Source organism: Cucumis melo, chromosome 6, assembly GCF_025177605.1.
Source record: "Cucumis melo cultivar AY chromosome 6, USDA_Cmelo_AY_1.0, whole genome shotgun sequence".
NCBI lineage: Eukaryota > Viridiplantae > Streptophyta > Magnoliopsida > Cucurbitales > Cucurbitaceae > Cucumis > Cucumis melo.
Genome location: NC_066862.1, coordinates 19580529 through 19600389, shown reverse-complemented (window position 1 = coordinate 19600389; position 19861 = coordinate 19580529). Strand labels below are relative to the sequence as shown.

At 34.4% G+C, this 19861-nt stretch overlaps 2 protein-coding genes across 5 annotated transcripts; one reads left to right on the top strand and one right to left on the bottom strand.

The window, feature by feature from the left end:
- The first annotated feature begins 10177 nt into the window (after positions 1-10177).
- Positions 10178-15528, top strand: LOC103493278 (uncharacterized). Of its 4 annotated transcripts, none has more exons than XM_008453958.3 (6): positions 10178-10632; positions 11405-11676; positions 12680-12916; positions 13035-13252; positions 13860-14087; positions 14941-15528. In XM_008453958.3, exons 2-6 carry the CDS (start codon positions 11425-11427, stop codon positions 15074-15076), a joined length of 1071 nt encoding a protein of 356 aa, XP_008452180.1. In that variant the 5' UTR covers positions 10178-10632; positions 11405-11424; the 3' UTR covers positions 15077-15528. The 4 variants fall into 4 exon arrangements, with proteins under 4 accessions (XP_008452180.1, XP_008452181.1, XP_050941445.1 ...); XM_008453959.3 differs by having other exon boundaries at positions 10212-10632; positions 11412-11676; XM_051085488.1 differs by having other exon boundaries at positions 10212-10632; positions 10979-11676.
- Positions 15529-15575: 47 nt separating this feature from the next.
- Positions 15576-19288, bottom strand: LOC103493279 (endoglucanase 25-like). The gene is given in 6 exon segments (NM_001297520.1): positions 15576-16354; positions 16523-16695; positions 16825-16960; positions 17187-17648; positions 17881-18188; positions 18765-19288. Coding segments are annotated over 6 exon segments (1869 nt in total). The 5' UTR covers positions 19144-19288; the 3' UTR covers positions 15576-15943.
- Between the last annotated feature and the right edge of the window lie 573 nt (positions 19289-19861).

Below are 19861 nucleotides of genomic sequence, written 5' to 3'. Positions count from 1 at the left end.
GGGGACGACGAGGCATAATTCTGTTTGCATGATTCAGAGCAGAGCCGCGAAACGTCTTAAAGAGAGCGTGTTCAGCGACTCAGCCTTTCACTAATCCAGTTTCTGTTTTGCTGTCTTTGTTCCTTTAACAATCCATTTAGTTTCTACCTCGTTTCTTTCATCATTATTTGTCGGACTTGGACGATTTTTTGCATTGAAGACCGAAGTGGAACAACAATTTTAAGACGTTCTTTTTTGCTGTGATGGCCGGACAAATCCAATCCGACTTGATGTCTTCTGATCTCAACCGTCTATTCCGTTTTGAAGGAGCACATTTCAAAAGGTGGAAACAAAAAATGTTATTTTTCCTCACGCTGAAGAAGGTGGCTACTGCTTGTACTACTGAAAAGCCAAAGGTTTCAGAAAAAAATCCTACAGAAGAACAACTAAAGAACCTTGACACCTGGACAGAAACTGACTTCATCTGTAAAAACCTAATTCTTAATGGTCTTACTGATGAACTATATGATTATTACAGCACCATGACTACTGCAAAAGAAGTGTGGGACGCACTACAAAAGAAGTACGATACTGAGGAAGCGGGGTCAAAGAAGTACGCTGTCAGCTGATATCTGAGATATCAAATGACAGATGACAAATCCGTAGAGGCACAGTCACATGAAATTCAGAAAATAGCCCACGAGATTATCAGTGAAGGTATGCCACTCGATGATCAATTTCAAGTTGTTGTTATTATTGATAAATTACCTCCACTGTGGAAGGATTTCAAGAACACCCTAAGGCACAAAACCAAGGAGTTCTCACTGGAAAGTTTAATCACGAGGCTAAGGATAGAGGAGGAAGCAAGGAAGCATGATTAAAAAGAAGAGGTGAACGCTATCCCCAGAAAGAAGCCCACTGCAGTTCTGAAATCGGACCTGAAGCCGAAAAGAAACAAGATGAAACGAGGATCAAACAAACAAAACAACCCACAGTCCAGAAGTACGGTACAAATTGTTTGTTATAATTGTAATAAGCCTGGTCATTTAGCTAGAAATTGTAGAAACAAGAGTCGTCCTGCTGCGCATGCGAACCTGATAGAAGATGAATTAGTAGCTATGATATCTGAAGTTAATGTGATTGAGGGGTCTGAAGGTTGGTGGCTAGACACTAGTGCATCCCGCCATGTCTGCCACGACCTTAGTCTTTTTAGAAAATATAATGAAGTTAAGGATAAAAATATCCTTCTAGGAGATCATCACACGACCAAGGTGGCCGGCATTGGAGAAGTAGAACTGAAATTCACATCCGGCAAGATGCTTGTGCTGAAGGAATTTCTGCATCCAGAAATTCAAAAGAATTTGGTCTCCAGATATCTCCTCAACAAGGCTGGATTCACACAAACCATAGAATCAGACTTGTTTACTTTAACTAAAAACAATGTGTTTGTGGAGAAGGGTTACGCTACTGATGGCATGTTCAAATTGAATCTGGAAATTAATAAGATTGCATCTTCTGCTTACATGTTGACTTCTTTTAATGTTTGGCATGCTAGACTTTGTCATGTTAATAAAAGATTAATTAGTAACATGAGTAGGTTAAATCTTATACCTAAGTTATCTCTGCATGATTTTGAGAAATGTGCATGTTGTAGTCAAGCTAAGATAACTAAAACCTCGCATAAGTCTGTAACTAGAGTAACAGAGCCTTTAGAATTAATTCATTCAGACTTATGTGAATTTGATGGCACTTTAACTAGAAACAGTAAAAGGTATGTAATTACCTTTATAGATGATTGTTCTGACTACACTTTTATTTATCTGCTTAAAAATAAAAGTGATGCCTATGAAATGTTCAAAGTCTTTGTAACTGAAATAGAGAACCAGTTTAACAAAAGAATTAAGAGACTTCGTAGTGATAGAGGAATTAAATATGATTCAGTTGCTTTCAATGAGTTTTATAGCTCAAAAGGAATAATACATGAAACTACTGCGCCTTATTCTCCTGAAATGAATGGAAAAGCAGAAAGAAAGAATAGAACTCTAACTGAGTTAGTAATTGCTATCTTACTTGAGTCAGGAGTCGCACCATCTTGGTGGAGAGAAATATTTAAGACTATTAATTATGTTCTTAATAGGATTCCTAAATCAAACAGTAAAACTTCACCATACGAAGTCCTTAAACATAAAGCACCAAACCTATCTTATCTTCGAACTTGGGGTTGTCTAGCTTATGTTAGAATACCTGATCCAAAAAGAAGGAAATTAGCAAGTAGAGCCTATGAATGTGTCTTCATAGGATACGCTAAAAATAATAAAGCCTATAGATTCTATGACTTAGAAAACAAAGTAATTATAGAATGAAATGACGTAGATTTTTTCGTGGACAAATTTCCTTTTAAATCTAGAAATAGTGGGGGCCTATATAGTCAAACTAGTGGGGGTTCAATTTCCAATAGTCTACCTTCAATTAGGATCCAAACCCAAGACAAGGAAGTAGATCCTGAACCTAGAAGAAGCAAGAGAGCTAGAACAGTAAAAGACTTTGGAGAAGACTTCGAAATGTACAACGTAGAAGATCCAAAAGATCTAACAGAAGCATTGTCATCAGTAGATGCTAATTTATGGCAAGAAGCTATCAATAATGAAATGGACTCTCTTGAACCCAATAGAACTTGGCACCTAGTTGACTTACCCCCTGGATGTAAAGCTATAGACTGCAAATGGGTTTTAAGGAAGAAACTCAAATCTGATGGATCAGTAGATAAGTATAAGGCTAGTTTAGTAGCAAAAGGATTTAGGCAGAGGGAAAACATAGACTTCTTTGATACTTTTTCCCCGGTCACTAGAATCACCTCTATTAGAGTGCTGATATCTATATCTGCCCTAAACAATCTCTTAATCCATCAGATGGATGTTAAAACAGCTTTCCTAAATGGTGATTTAGAAGAAGAGATTTACATGGAACAACCTGAAGGTTTCATAGTTCACAACCAAGAATCCAAAGTTTGCAAACGAGATAAATCCCTCTATGGCCTAAAACAAGCTCCCAAGCAATGGCACGAAAAGTTTGACAACTTACTCATGTCAAAAGGATTCAAAGTAAATGAAAGTGACAAATGTATCTACTATAAGACTGAAGGTAGACTATGTATTATTATATGCCTATACGTAGATGACATGTTAATCTTTGGATCAAACTTGCACGTCATAAATGATGTAAAATCTATGTTGAGTGTAAATTTTGACATGAAAGACCTAGGTGAAGCTGATGTAATCTTAGGCATCAAAATTACAAGAACTGAAAATGGAATTTTCTTAGATCAATCTCATTACATAGAAAAGACTCTAAAGAAGTACAACTACTTCCATAGTAAACCAACTTGTACACCTTATGACTCTAGTGTGAAATTATTCAAGAACACTGGTGACAGTGTTAACCAAACTGAGTACGCTAGTATCATAGGTAGTTTGAGGTATGTTGCTGATTACACTAGACCAGGCATAGCTTATGCTGTAGGATTACTATGTAGGTTTACCAGCAGACCCAGTCTAGAACATTGGAATGTGATAGAGAGAGTAATGAGATACCTTAAGAAAACTCAAAACCTAGGATTACATTATAACAAGTTTCCCGCTGTACTTGAAGGTTATAGTGATGCTGATTGGAACTCCCTCTCAGATGACTCAAAGGCTACAAGTGACTATATTTTTAATATAGCAGGAGGAGCTATGGCTTAAAAATCCAAGAAACATACAATCTTAGCCCAGTCAACGATGGAGTCAGTGATGATAGCACTAGTTGCTGCAAGTGAAGAAGCAAGTTGGCTTCGAAGCTTGTTATCAGAGATTCCCACATGGGAAAGACCGATACCAGCGATACTAATCCATTGTGATAGTACTGCAGCTATCGCAAAAGCTCAAAACCGTTATTATAATGGTAAGAGACGACAGATACGTCGTAAGCACAGTACCATTAGAGAATTGCTCACTACTGGTGCAGTGATAATGGATTATGTACGATCTGACAATAACTTGGCTGATCCTTTGACGAAAGGACTTGCTAGAGAAAAGGTTTTTAAAACCTCAGAAAGAATGGGACTCAAGCCTATCAAAACTTGAATTACTGTGAGATAAACCCAACTTGAAAGACTGAAGATCCCAAGAAACAAGTTCAATGGGTAATAACTGATCACAAGTAATATGATAAGAATCATGCTAAATATTTGTCTCATTCTTATGGTTTAACGATTAGCATGATATTCTGAAGCGTATGATGAGGCTGAACTTTGTTCTTAATGAAATCTATGCTTGATCTCAAGTAGGGTACCTACCTACAAGAGTACTTTTGATAGATTCACCTTTGTGAATGTGGAAGTGAAGGCCGCTTTCTATGGAATTTTGGGCAGATTCCTAGAGCATTCACTAAACTGGGATATACGTGCAAGGCCATAAAGCACGGGCTATTTTAGAACTTCACTCGAATAATGTTGTGTGTGCAATAGCGTTAGAAGTAAAGTTCAAAACTACGAGTTACTTTACAATACTCTAAACTATTGACACTACGTAAAAGTTCAAGTCACCAGACACCTTTACTTAAGCACAACATTATAGAGACAGACATTGCTCGATGAAAATGTTTTTAAAAAATCTTCAAGTGGGGGACTGATAGTAAAAAAATTTCAAGTGGGGGATTATAGGATGAAAAATTATAAGAAATTATGAAACGTTTATTACAAATTAATTATTTTATCGTTAAACGTTACAAAATTAATTTTTTAACCGTTAAAGTTTTAGTATAATAAATTTGTAACGTTTCAAAATTAATTTCTTTTGACCGTTACTAATCCTCCACCACTATAAATAGATCCCTCACTCTCATTCTCAGAACATAACAAAAAACAATCTTCTCTCAATTTCTCATTCTCTTAAAGGTTTTCCGAGCTGTTTTTTTTTTAGTGTTTCGGTTCCAATTAGTTTCTGTGCAAAACTAATTGACGAAAAAATGGTTGTTTTATCCTGGAGACGACGAGGCATAATTCTGTTTGCACGATTCAGAGCAGAGCCACGAAACGTCTTAAATAGAGCGTGTTCCGCGACTCAGCCTTTCACTAATCCAGTTTCTATTTTGCAGTCTTTGTTCCTTTAACAATCCATTCAGTTTCTGCCTCGTTTCTTTCATCATTATTTGTCGAACTTGGACGATTTTTTGCATTGAAGACCGAAGTGCAACAACATTAATAAAATAGATAATTATATATGTTTTGAATTTTCTTTCGATAGGTATATACAAATATATATTAATGATTCTGATAAGAATTTAACAATAAAATAAATAAAAATAGTTCTTTGCCATAGTTATTTAGTTAGATAATTATTTCTCAAATAAAATATAATTAATAATTGGTAACACTAAATTAACTTTGGTAATCAATATAATTAAGACATTTTTAAATATATAAAAATCACTATTACATACATAAATTTGATGGTTTGAAGATCAATTCGTACCTAAACCTCCATTTTTAAAATCAATATTACAACTATTACTTCCAAACATATCCTAAATTGATCATGGACGATATTTTTAAGAGTTCAGTAACAGTTTTAAAAAATTGTAAATATGATAAACTATATTACTACATACTTATTAGCGATGTATAGTCTATCATTGCTAGATTGTGAGAATTGAATCTAAACATTTTTATACATGCTTTTTTATTTATTTATTTATTTTGCATTTTGTTATATCTGTTAATACTTTAGGTCTTACCACTATTACTGTATTTGCAACTAAATGAGGCATATTGAATACATAATTGAAAATTTAAGGACTTATTGAACACAAGATTGAAAGTTGAATAACTTGGTACACTTTTTAAGTTATCAATTAATACAAAATTAAAAGTTTAGAAATTTATTAGATCTTTCATTCAAAAAAAAAAAGTTGAGACAAGATAGACACGTAAACAGCAGATCCAAAAATTTTATTGACAGAGGTTTTAAATATTAGTAAAAATAATATTGGAAAAATATAAGAAAGAGGCTTGGACCTGGGTTTAAAGGAAGCTAGGAGGCAATTTTACCACCATGATAACTTTTGAAATTAGTATTTACTTCAATATTTTTAGATATGTGTAATATAAAGAACATTAAGTTGAGGGGAACTCGATCTAGGCTAAATTTATGAATGTATGTACAACTAGACTTGTAATTTAATCAACTAATAAAATAAAAGTTAATTACAAATTTATTTTCTAACTTTTATGGTTGTTTATTTTGTTCTTAAACTTTTAAAAGTATATCTCTTAAAAGTTTAGTTTTGTGTCAAAGAAAGTGAATTATAAAAATGTACCTAATAGATTTATAAACTTTAAATTTTATTTTCATTAACTTTATAAACTTTAAATTTTATTTTGATTAACCTTATAAACTTTATAGCTTGTCCTTTCCTTTCAATTTCTTGATAGATCCTTAATGGTGCGTAGTTTTAAAATCTTATGCCTCAAAATATTAAACATCATAGTTTTGTTGTGAGGTTTAGGTAGCCTAAGTTTAGGAAATTGTATTTAGAGTGCAGATTTTGGTAGTTACTGTCACACTCTGTTCCAAATTACTTAACACAACTTAAATAAAATTTAAATAAGTACCATGCAACGGAAATTAAATCAATAAACTTCTCTTATTAATTCCAATCCAACAGTTTCTACAACAGAACATAACATATATACAAACTTTCTCAACAAGAATTAAACAAAGAAATGTTGAAAGTCTTCAACCTTTAACAATCGTTTAGGTTCCCAGTCTAATTATGTAGCTTCTTGACCGATGTTTACCCTTTCAGACACAACCGCTTAACTACCTAAGTGATCACTTACCTGTGATTTCTTACCTTTCTAAACGATCGCTTACCTCATACAACCTAGTGAGGGAAAACTTAAAATGTAAGTCAAAAGACTTACTAAGTGATGCTTTTGAAAACCTTTTGGGAATACAGTTTATAAATCATTTTTGTTTAACACAGCTGGCTCACTGTCTAAATTCAATAACACATTTCAAATCATAAATACACATTAGTTTCACTTATTCCTTTCACCAAGACATGAACCATTCTCGTGCATGGACTACTGTGATGGTCTTTTCATCAACAACATCCTTGAGAATTTCCCAGTTCATTCCTTATATATTGCTCGGGCTTCCTGGCGCAATACACATCTTTTATGCATTGTCCTGCTTCATTCCACCATACAGACCTTCTCTACATGGTTACTTTTACTCATTACGTGCACATAATAGCTAGCTCATTTATAGGAATAAAACTAATGGTTTACACTCAAACAAATCATACAATACAACCAATAGAACATTAAAATTTAACTTTAAAACATAACATTAAAGCTTTCTTTCTAATCATGCTTTTCTGTACACGTAGACACGCATTACATGACACATGAAACGTGAGACTTAGAAAGCAAAACTTTTGAAAATTATAATCATTTAGAAAAATCACTCATTGTCTAAATTTTCTTTCTTAGAATGCCCGGCCCTTCTCTACAACGCGTTCCATCTCTTAGCTTTTCTTCATAAAATCTCAGATTAATCGTCTTTTCCTTTTGTCTTCTTCTCTTATTTACATTAATCCTAAGTTGGATTAGTCATTCTTTAAATTTCTATAATTTTGTCACTCCTGCTTAACTAAATTCTACGTTTTCGCATGCCATGACGCCTGGAAACCACCCTACTAATTTAGTAATTAACCTGAGAACCTCTTTAATTTTCTACATAATCGTTTAACCTTTTACACGATAGTTTAACCTTTTACACAATCGTCCATCTTCTTATACGATTGGTTGAGTCTCTTATACAATCGTTCTATCTCTTTTACACGAACTTTTATCCTCGTTTCTATTTTCTTATACGATTGTATAGCTTGTCTTACACGATCGTTTATGTTCTTATACGATTGTGTAACCAAATCACATTTTATTGAGGAACGGGTCTCACAATCACGATTTAAGCAAACTGTGTGTTTGGAGTGTAGGCTTAGAAAGCCTGGAAATGGAGTACAAATTTTTAAATCTTAAGTTTTGGAATATTTTCTTGTATTTAATCACTTGTTAGATTTTATATCAGATTAAATTTGTCTTCTTAATTATTTTAATAAAGTTAAATTTAAAATAAACTAAAATTTTAGAAGAATATTTGTTTTTTCCAAGAATAAATTGAAATAGAGATTTAACTAAAATTATAATTTTATTTTATTTATGGTTTAATAATTTGATATTTTTATTTTAGATGTTGAAATAAATTATTCTAGACTTTTGTTCTTTTAACTAATTTGAGAAAAATTAGGGTTTTTTAGGGGTTCTTTCAAAATATAACAAACCGACAAAATATTTACAAGAACAATTTTGAAAACGAAAAAAATCCGCAATGAAAAATACAAAAAATGTTTAAGTCAACGCGCAATTAATTGACCGCACGCGTGTTTAATATTTCTTCTTCTAAACGATCATGATACATGATCGTGTAGAAAATGATACAAGATCGTATAGTTCTTTTTACGATGAGAAAAATAGTTTGTGTAATTCTTTTTCTAAATGGCCGTAATATGCAATCATGTAGGATATGATACACAATTGTGTAGGAAATGATACATGACCGTGTAATTTTTTTTAACGATGGAAAAAATGTTTTCTATAATTCTTCTAAAAAATCATGATACACGATCGTATACACAATCATGTAGGAGATCATACACAATCGTGTAGTTCTTTTTAATGATAGGAAAAATGTTTTGTGTAATTTTTCTTCTAAACTACCATGATACACAATCGTATTGGAAATGATACACGATCGGGTAGGAAATGTTTCAAATCTAAACTATCGTTTAAATCATATCAAAGTGATATTTAAGCGAGCTTGATATTCTGGAAGAGGAGCTGTAAGAAAGAAAAAGAAGATGAAGAAAGAAAGAAAGAAAAATAAAGATGAATAAAAATAGAAGAAAGAAAATGTTGGAAGAAATTTGTAATTTATTTACCCAAAAGAAGATGAAACTGAAGCTAGAGAAATCTAGAAGAGAATATAAATAAATCGCAAAGAAGAAGTTGAAAAATAAGTGACGAACAATCTGCAATATCATGGACATATTTGAATTTATGAAAAAATTCTATAGCATGACTTTTTTATTTTGTTACACGTGTCGAAAATATTTTGGTGTTTTTTTATATATATTTATGAAAACTAATCTTTTATTATCATAATATGCTAATCTCAAAATAAAATAAACTATTATTTCAATCCTAAATCAATTCTTGAAAAATTACAATTTTTATATCAAATTATATATGAGAAATAAAATAAATCATAAAATTGAAATTTTGACTTTTATACGGCTCCAACATTTTAATTTTGAGTTTAAAAAATTGATTCTATATCTTTGAGCGATTAAATGGAAAAAAAATGAAAATATTATTAAACAAAATTAGAGCTTTCTATCCAAAAAGATGAATGTAAATGAAGTCTATTTGATATGTATATATCACTGTATATTTGAATGTTTTATAAGTAAATTAGTGCACATTTGATAAGTGCGTGAAAAATGCAATTTGTAAAATATATTGTCCTAACAAATTGTCTTACTAATGCATTTAAGATTGCTCAATAGTGACTAAAAGGTGGTTGATGGTTGGTTGCAAAGTTGGTGGTTCGAAGTTTACGGTCAAAATCGCTAGTAACGATAACTACAAGTTTTAGGTAAAATCATTTTCAATAAAATTAAAGTGTTTTGTAACTTTTCAAAACGTATTTTTAAAAAAATGAGATTGAAAAATAATTCATTTTAAAAAAACGCTAAGAACCTAATTTTAAGAAAATAAATTTTTAAACCAAATTATATTTAAATTTTAAAATGATTCTAAAGAAAATATATATTTAAAAAATATTTTCTTTTATATAGATAATCGAAAGGCATTCTATAATAACCAGGGTGATAGTCCAAATGCCAAAAAGAGTATACAACATTGAATATAAATCTTAATAATTTTATTTAATTTAGATTTTTTTTTTCTTTTAAGAAACAGTGGAAATTATTTTTCAGAACATTCCAAGTAGCTCGGAAGCCACTAATATTTTTTTCCAAAAAGAAAAATATCAATAATAATAATATAATAATAAACCACAAAAATCTGGAGAGAAGAAACGTTGGCCTTCAGAAAAGAAAATGAAAATCATTTCATACGAAAGCCAAAAAAGAAAAAAGAAGAGGAAAAAGTATTTTTGTGGGGAATCTTCCATGGAAGTACGAACGCACAGCATTGAGCGGTGTAGCGCAACAGAATCATTTTCACATTTTTCGTTTTTATTTATTTAAAATCCATTCTCTACTTTCAACTTCTTGCTTTCAATTCCTTCTTTCTTTCCTTTCTTTTTTTTCTTATTTTTTATTCTTAATCAGCAAAACACATTCTTGTAAGCAAAGCAATCGCCCAATTCCCAACTTCCCTCCCCCTCTCTCTCCCTACTCTTTCTTTTCCTCCTCCCCCTCCGGTGGGTCGCCACCCTTTTCGACGGACTTCCGACCAACCCTCTCCTTGATTGTCTTCACCTTCTCCTCAATCCTCCACAACTTCCTTTAACTCTTCCATAACTGGTGGGTATCTGTAATTTGTTGCTCACCTTCTTTTCTTAATTGTTTTTCCTTTTCCAGTACTACTCGATCATTTCTCCAAACCCTAGTTTTTCGTCTTCTTCTCTTGATTCCCCTTCCCCCCTCTTCTTTGATTTCTATTGTTTTTTGATCTGTGATGCTTAATTTTACTTTTTTTCCGACTTGACTAATTTGTAATTACCCTGCTGCTTCTCTCCAAGCTAACAGAATTTCTTGGAGGGGACGCTTTTGGGTTGTTTCATGGCTATGTTCCGTTTTGCATGTCATCTTCCTCTTTTGTGTTATCTTTATGGGAGTAAATAGTTTGAAGTATTTTACTTTCTTGCAGCTCCTTCATCTTTATGTTGCTTCAGAATCTTGGGACGTTGATTTGTTGAGTGACATGCATGCTTGAGAACTTGATTCTACCTGTTGATTATAGAAAGTTTCAGTGACCACTTTTATTCTTTCTGGATTACTTCTGTTTGTAGTCAAATGAGCTTTGCTTTACGAAATAATAGCTTCAAACTCCGTCATGTTTGTTTATAATATTCTTGGGAATTGTTTTTTCTTTTTTGCGAATCGGTAGCTGAAACGCTTGTACCACAGTCATGGCTGCTATTTGTATGTTTGATTACGGGGCAGGATGAAATATTAGAGAAATTTTTTGATGAAAGTCGTCACTTTAGAGATGCTTTACTACTACGTTAAATCTGGTGATGCACTTGTATACCCTGAATTATCTTTTTAAAAGTTGCTGCTTCTGCTGTCTTAGACTCCAGGTTTTTGATCAACATGCTCAAATCAACGGAAGAACTAGGTGAAAATGAAAGTAGCAGGCATGAAACAAGTCAGAACAATGAATATGTAAGGCTAGTCATTGCCAATGAAGCAAGTCCTTTGGAATTAGAGATTCTACGGCCTCAAGAAAAATCAGAAAATACATTTTCTTTGAAGTGGTGGATCAAAGTCTCACTATGGAGCATTATTAGTATAATATTTCTTCTTGCTTTCTTCAAGTGGGGAGTGCCATTTCTTTTTGAGAAGGTAGTTCCCCTTAATTACATCAACTCTTTTTTCTGTTTTTACCCTATATTTCAGTTGAACTGCAGTTGCTTTAACCTGTCCCTGTTACTTATATTTAGATTTCCTCCTTTGTGCTCATAATCTTTGATATACTTGCAAACTTATGCAACTAAGTTTGATTGAATATAGAATAAGCATATCTGTAACTTGATATATATAATCATTGTCATATTTGCAAATCTTAATGTTGGTTCGTGATAAGAGCATCCTTACTGGAAACAGAAAGTAATTAGTATTTGATTGTCTTAGCTGTAAAGCATCAAATCATCTTAAAGAATGCAAATTTGTTGAGCTAATATTAATCTTTTTGGCTTTTGGAGAGTAGGACTGGGAGGATGAGGTCGTTTTTCCCTCTTATAAACATCTTTCTTTGTTCTACCTAATGTTCCTTTTTTAAAAAGAAATGTAATATTACATGAATGGCTTTCTGCACTATGCCAGATTGGCTGAAAACCAGTTGTTGCTTCCAACCTGTTGATACGGCACCATTTTGATTTGAATAAAAAGTATTAAGCAAGAGTGTTGTAAAATATGCTTATACAACGAGGATGGTCAATTTCATATGTTGAAGAGGATTTTGTGCTTGGGGATTTTTTTAGTATTGTTTGTAGGCGCAAAATTCATATACTTTGAAATGGGAGGTCATCGTGATTATTGTATGTATTATTGGGAGAACTACAGTACTTGTTCTACCGAGGTCTCTAGAGCTCAAACTATTCTGATTGCAGATGCATGGCCAAAATTATGTGACAAAACAAACAATTTAATGTAGTGAAGATATGATCAGCCAAGTGGTATATATTATGAGTTGTGATTAGCCTACTGTATGATTTTGTTCACTTGTCCAGAATATGCATGGCCTTTTTATGGTGTTTTTAGTGATTTTTGCATATTGAATCTCTCTCTCTAACGTCTGTTCTTCCTATGATTTATTTGACCTTTTTTATCCCTGGGTTCATTTCAGGTCATCATCCCAATCATGAAGTGGGAAGCTACTGCCTTTGGTAGACCTATGCTTGCACTAATGCTTGTGGCTTCTCTGGCATTATTTCCCGTATTTTTTATTCCCTCTGGCCCTTCAATGTGGCTGGCTGGTATGATCTTTGGCTATGGCCTTGGGTTCGTTATAATAATGGTTGGAACAACTATTGGGATGGTCCTGCCATATTTAATTGGATTACTTTTCCGTGATCGAATTCATGTAAGACTTCTATCGGCTTTTTTTTTAAATAACTATCCTGGTAGACAACTGGAGCCATACTTTATATCTATAATCTTTCATTTGGTTCCCTGATCTCTGTTTATTCATTATTATGCAGCAATGGTTAATGAGATGGCCTAAAAAAGCTGAAATGCTCCGGCTTGCAGGGGAAGGAAGCTGGTTTCGTCAGTTTCAAGTTGTTGCACTTTTTAGGGTTTCACCATTTCCCTACACTATTTTCAATTATGCAATTGTGGTAACAAGTATGAGGTTTTGGCCCTACTTGTGCGGGTCAATTGCAGGAATGATACCAGAGGCTTTCATTTACATTTACAGGTTTCTTTCTTAGTTCCTTGGATGACTTACCAAACAATGGAAGAGAAGTTTTTTTTTTTTTTTTTGCATGCATATTCATATAGAAAATAAGCCATCGTGTTTATATTTACAAATATTCTTTCAAGAATTGTGGATCCGTTTTACCTTTCAAAACTAGAATGTATCCCAAATTGCTTAGATTATTCTTATGAAACAGGAATTATCTAGCGAGATAAATATAAAGATGGGAGTGCATTTTTTGGTCAATATTAATATATTGCTATAGTTAGAATGTTTAAGGTGACAATATGCGTAACTGTCTATTCTGTTGCCATCATTTACGTCAAAGGTTCTTTTAATCCTCAGTTGTCTCAGACATGAGTGATGCAGTTGATTTTGTACATTCTTTTTTATCACTCGGGATGTTTTCATTATTAAAGTAAAAAAGAACAGTGAGCAATGTCAACATTCGTTTTAGTGTTAATATTCCCAATTTATCAATGTCATATGCTTGTGTGGATTCAGGCAAATAAATGTAATCTTGTTTTGCATAATCGGATGTTTATTTCTGCAGCGTTCTTTGCACTCATTAACATATGCTAAATATATCGACTTTACTTTTATGCAGTGGTCGGCTAATGAGGACACTAGCAGATGTACAATATGGAAAACAGCATCTGACAACTGTTGAGATTGTGTACAACGTCATCTCCTTCATTATCGCCATCATCACTGTTGTTATTTTCACTGTTTATGCAAAAAGGATGCTGAACAGCCTTCAAATGGCAGAAGATGATCGAAAGTATTCGGTCTCCCACCCTGGCAGTTTCGAGGTGGAGAATCTTTCACATGAAAGGTACAAGTAGTTTGGTTTACTATCTGTTGATGGACTCACTTCAGTTAGATGTAGGTTAGTTTCTCCAAAATTAACAATTAACCCAAAGTATTCTGAACACTTCTACTGAATTTAGTTGTGTGTAAAGGTTTTCAGGCTCTTAGGCTTAAATTTACTTATCCTACAAACTGTTTCCCCTATTCCTTTCCTTTTTCCATCCCCAACGAATCTTTAGAATGTGGGAGAATAGGGTTCATGTAATGGAAATGGGTTTGTGTGAGTCTGGTTGATTTTGAGAGGAAATGTGGGAAAAAAGGAATTTTTGGATGATTTATTTCTAAAGTACTACATACGATAGCTGTCAGCTGACTTTGAAATTGTATATTTAATTCATGAATTTGTACTATCAGCACCGAGACCATTTCTTTAAGGAGTCTGAACTTTTTCAAAATCTAAAGTATGAGCTGGGGGTTGTCATTAGACCTTGGAAGAACTCACGTTCTCTCTACAAATAACAAAGATACAGAGTAAAATTCTTGTAAAGAGGAAAAGAATCACCTTCAATTAACTGTTACTACACAGTGAATCTTGATGACAAATTAAGTGAGGTAAAAGTAAAACTTACAAGGTTCTAAGACTAAGAACAACTACAGACATACAGTTCTACCGTGTATTAATAGGAACTTGCAAATTTAGGAGAAAAATAATCATTATTAGAATCATTTGCAGTTTGATATAGAATTCATTAAGAAACTAGAGAAGGCTTGCAATATTTTCATTAAGTCTAGCCAATTGACAATGTGAGGATACATTGGTCGTCTATGTTCGTTTATATGAAACCTTGCCATCCTGACTTGGAAGATGGGGTGTGCAGATCTCCAATCAATGTGATGAAGGAAGATAGAGCGGTAGAAGAGGTCGTAGCTGAGATTACCCACAAAATAAGACTTGCTGGAATACTCGATAAAGTGGAAAGGGCTCCTAAACCAAGCGATCAGTTTAGAGGGTGATGAAGGAAAGCCTAGAGGCTTTCTAGTCAGAATATTGATCTATTTCTTGCATCGATCAACGAGGATTTCAACTTACTAGGGTGGATATTGCGGCTATGCTTGTCTTAGTACATTGCTTACCTACCTACAGCCGCAAGCTCAAGCTCAAGACAGTACATTGTTTACCTACCTACAGCCGCAAGTTCAAGACGCCCTCCCTCTCATGATGCAATTTAATTAACTTCTAGTTCGAATATAATTTTTGGGCAACTTCACTTTGCACGTCTTCGCTTATTGTAAGCGAATGACCACGGAATGTATAACCTATAATCCCCCTTAACTATACCATCAAACTTCATTTTCCCTTGCCTCAATTTCCTTATGTTCTCTCTTTTTAAGCCTACGATGTGCTCAGAATGAAGGCTGCTGTAGTTTCACCTTCCTTGTTATGAGTAATACAAGGGAAATTGCGACACGTTCATGTAAAATATTCAGAAATTTGATCAGAACAAGGAAATTATAAGAGAAGAAAAGACTTAACCTGCAAAGAAACCATGGCAACTTATTGTCAAACATTTTCACCTCTACAACTTTTTTCGTGTTTAAAGAATACATTATGTACTATCTATATCACAAACTCCAAAACAAGAGTTGCAGAATTAATGGATTAAAACAGGTATCAAAAACACCATCTCCTCCCTAAAGCCAAAATCCTTATAGTTTATCTCAATCATTTGGCTTGTGGTTTCTCTGCCAAGAAATATTGTTTTACATTCTTGCACTAAAGTCCTCAGTTTCACCTCGACAGACAGTATCAAAATCCAACCACAACCAACAGCATTTCTGCAACTTACGTGACATGCTTCCAGAAGAATGAGTCATATATGATCAAGGTTTCCAAGGGGCTGGAGGTGGTGGTGGAGTTGGAAACATGGGAGGCACAGCAGAGAATATGGTGTTCTTGTCAATTCCAGTTGCCTTTTCACTATTTTCACCAGACAGTGCAACGAGCGCGGCAACCAAGCCTGCATTTCCAGCTAGAGTTGGCTCAGTGTAGTTATAATTGGTGCGAACGTCGTGAAACCCGTCACGTCTGTCCGGACCAGCAACCATGGCACCAACAAGTGTATTTGGGTTAGGCTTTGTTGTGTCCCTCCATTTCCATCCTCCTTTGCAGTTATATTTGATCTTATTCTTTGGGATTGATGCACCTCTATGATGCACGTGTTTTGGATAATGATTGCCAAAACCAACAACGTAGCTCATCTTACGGGGGTTTTTTCCCAGGATATAATCAATCTGTAGAATACCCAAGAAAAGTAATGAATTAGATGTCTGTAATTGGAGGGTAAGAAACTGAACTAGATTGATGAACCAAGCTGAACCAATAGTCGAGTTGATTCAGTTCGATAAATCATTAGTGTTCAGTCAGTGGTTCATAATGTGTAAAGAAGAATGTAATAATACCTGGGTCTTGGCAAAGTCACGCAAAACCTCAGTTGAATAGAAATTGGGTCCACAGTACCAACCAGGTGTATCTGCCGCTTCCAAGTAATCACTGTAAAGGGTAGCTAAAAAGGCTGCATTGACGATGTACTGAAGAGGTTGTGGCCTTCCATGGTTTAGCTGAATTAGGCCTCCTAGAAGATCACCCCAACAAAATAGCAAAAATGTAAACTATATTAGTACATTATGAAAACTAATAATGACGGTGCAAGGTACTAAGGTTAAGCTTTGAAGTGTTCAATTTCCATGGAATGGTTGGATACCTCTAGTACGATTAAATTTTGTGAAAAATGGCAGGTAGGAACACATGACTATGCTCGTTTGATTGTGGAAAGTCCTCAAGATTTCCTCATATGGATATCCAGGGCTCAAGAAAAGTCGCAAACGACTTAGAAGAACCTACAAGAAGAGGTAGAAGGTTTAGTTCAAGCAATGAATTGCACACTACTTTATGACCTTCCATAGTTATTAAAGTAAGATTTCCAACAGATAGCCATAATCCATAGCAAGAAACTAACGAGTGCCCTTCAATATTGTGACAATAACGTATTAAATATTAATTCATCACAAGTCTAACAGAAATGCCACATTACTTATAAGAAGAAACCGAAACTGTAAAACTAACCTGAGCCCCGGCAAGCTTGTTGTCCCAGCTCAACACTCCATAATCAGGTCCACCCCAGAAAGCACCCGCATGTTTGGCAATGCCAGGAGTGGTAGAAAGTTGAAGATAACTAGAATTTCCAGTAGCATAATACAACCAAGCTCCACCCCACACAAACTCATCCCAATAACTTGTTGAATTGTAGAAGATTGCAGCTTCTGCATTACCTGCACTGTATCTGCCTCTCTGCTCTCTGGCAAACTTGAAAAGTGTTCTGGCACCATGGACAAGTTTCTGTGAGTATGCCTTGTTGTCTTTGAAAACAATGGACGCTGAAGCTAAAGCAGCAGCCATTTCGGCAGCAAGATCTGAGCAACTACTGCATGTTAGCACAGGTCGTACATAATCAATGTCCTCTGGGCGCATCCAGCAATAATGATCATTTGGACTTGTATTTCCTCCAGAGGTATCTCCCACTCCGACCTGTCACATGATGGATTAAAACATATTAATCATCGGTGAACAGCAAAAAAATCAAACAAAAAGCTATCAACAACATCCACATGATAGGAAAGGAAATTATTTGTTGGGGCCTTACATGTGACATTCAGAATTCACTTATAATTATTTCTATAAGAATTTTGTGGGATATACACCCCCAAGTCATCCACAACATTGAAAATAAGCATTGAGCCCGAGTGAGAATTTTTCATACCTGCATGACAATGGTACTGATCGAATCAGCAGTATGGTTAAAAGTCTTGAGGAAGTAATCACTTCCCCACTTAATAATATCTTTCACATGGTTGAGTTCTCCAGCAGCTTCATATTTTGCACTGTATTCAATGACACTCCAGCTTAACATGGTCATGGCAAAAGAGGCAGGAAAGTTAAACTTAATTGCATCTCCAGCATCATAGTAGCCACCAGAAAGATCTTTAAATAGAGACGATGAACCATCGCCATCCCTTGTGCAGGAATTGCCCCTCCAGGACACATTATTATGCTTCGGGAGCTTACCAGCTACATTCGAACGAAAGCAAAGTAAATAACACCATTCCAAATCATGTGCTCTCTTGATTATTAAACAATAACAAGCATAAAGCTAATTCTTTAAGGCCTAAATCTACAAGTTTATCAAGTCCGATTTCATCAGAACTTGTCCATAGCAAGTCAAATTTCAAATTTTTTAAGGGTTAGCAATTAATAAATTTGGAAATTGACAGGATGATATATCAGTATGATCTATTTATTCACCGAAGGGATCATCAATTCACATGTAGATCTTAAGATGACACAATAAACATTTCCATTACCAACTAATTTCCTTAACTATGAATCCCAAATTTTCAACAGACAAATCAAAGAAAAGAAGACAAATTTTCAACGAAAACCAATTAATTATAAACAAGAACTTCAGGGAACGAATTAAAAAAAATGAGATCTCGTGTTCTGATTCAAACCCAGTTGGAAAAAATAAGGCGAAAAAACCAGATCTAGTTGGATAAGCAAAGAAAGGAACAAAAAAATAAAACCAATCTTAATCCACAACGATCAAAAACCAGGGCAACAGTAGTTAGGAATGCACAATATACATACATCGCTGAGCGTTGAAGAACATGAGAGCTTTATGGAGAGCGAGGGTGTAATTGTCCGGCGGGGGATGGGGGTGGTGGTGGCGCGGCACCGTTTTAACGATTAAAGTAATAAGACCGGCTAGAAACCCAGAAACAAGTAGGGTTCCAACAGTCCAAACGAAGATCTTGCGACTGACAATAATGCAGCCAAGATCGACATACTTCTTCTTCTTCTGCTCACCAGGTCCAAGCAACCAGCTCTGTTGAGTCTCATCAAGAGGCCGAGACAGAGCAGCCCTGTCCAAATCCTGCAAATTCCGACTCCGATCATCGTCGGTGGCGGAATCCGCGGCGTTAATCTCAAGCGGACCCCCCCACGGATCTCGCCCGTACATACTCATCCTCAATCTTTCTCCTCTTTAACACTGTGAATCGGAAGAAATTCAGATGAAAGAGTGAGAAATTGAGAGCAAAGGGATGGGGATTGGGCACCGACAAGTAGAGAGAAGAAACCCAGATCTGGGAAAGCAAGGAAATGGAGAATGGGGAAATGAAGAGAGAGAGAGAGAGAGAGAGAGAGAGAGAATAGAATTAATGGCAGTGAAGCAGAGAAGGAGTATATGAAGAAGAAAGGAAAGCAGAGCAATAGCTGTCTGTGTTCTGTTTGCTCAAACACTTTATTGGATTTTATTTTATTTTTTTCTTTTTAATTGATATAATTTGATTTTAGGAAAGGCAAGTGACGGTGCTCAAAATGAGTCAAAAATTATTGTATAATTAGTAGTAGACTATAATTATATTAATACTAATAATAATTTCTTGAATTTACTAAAATGCCCTCTTACATTTTTTTTTTCTTGGATTTTCGTGAATTTACTCCATCTATGGACTTTTATCACTCCTAGTTGGACATGTTCGCTTAACCATGGATTAGATTGGAGAATATTTTATCACATGAGGGAGAGACTATGGAAGGGAGCGACCAGAACAACTTTGATCTAAATTCTCTCATTTTTCATCTCACCTACTTTCTTTGTTATTATTTTTATTATTCAAAATACGAAGATTTAATACTTTAACTATACATAAACTATTGTTTCTTTTATTGTAAAATTTAAA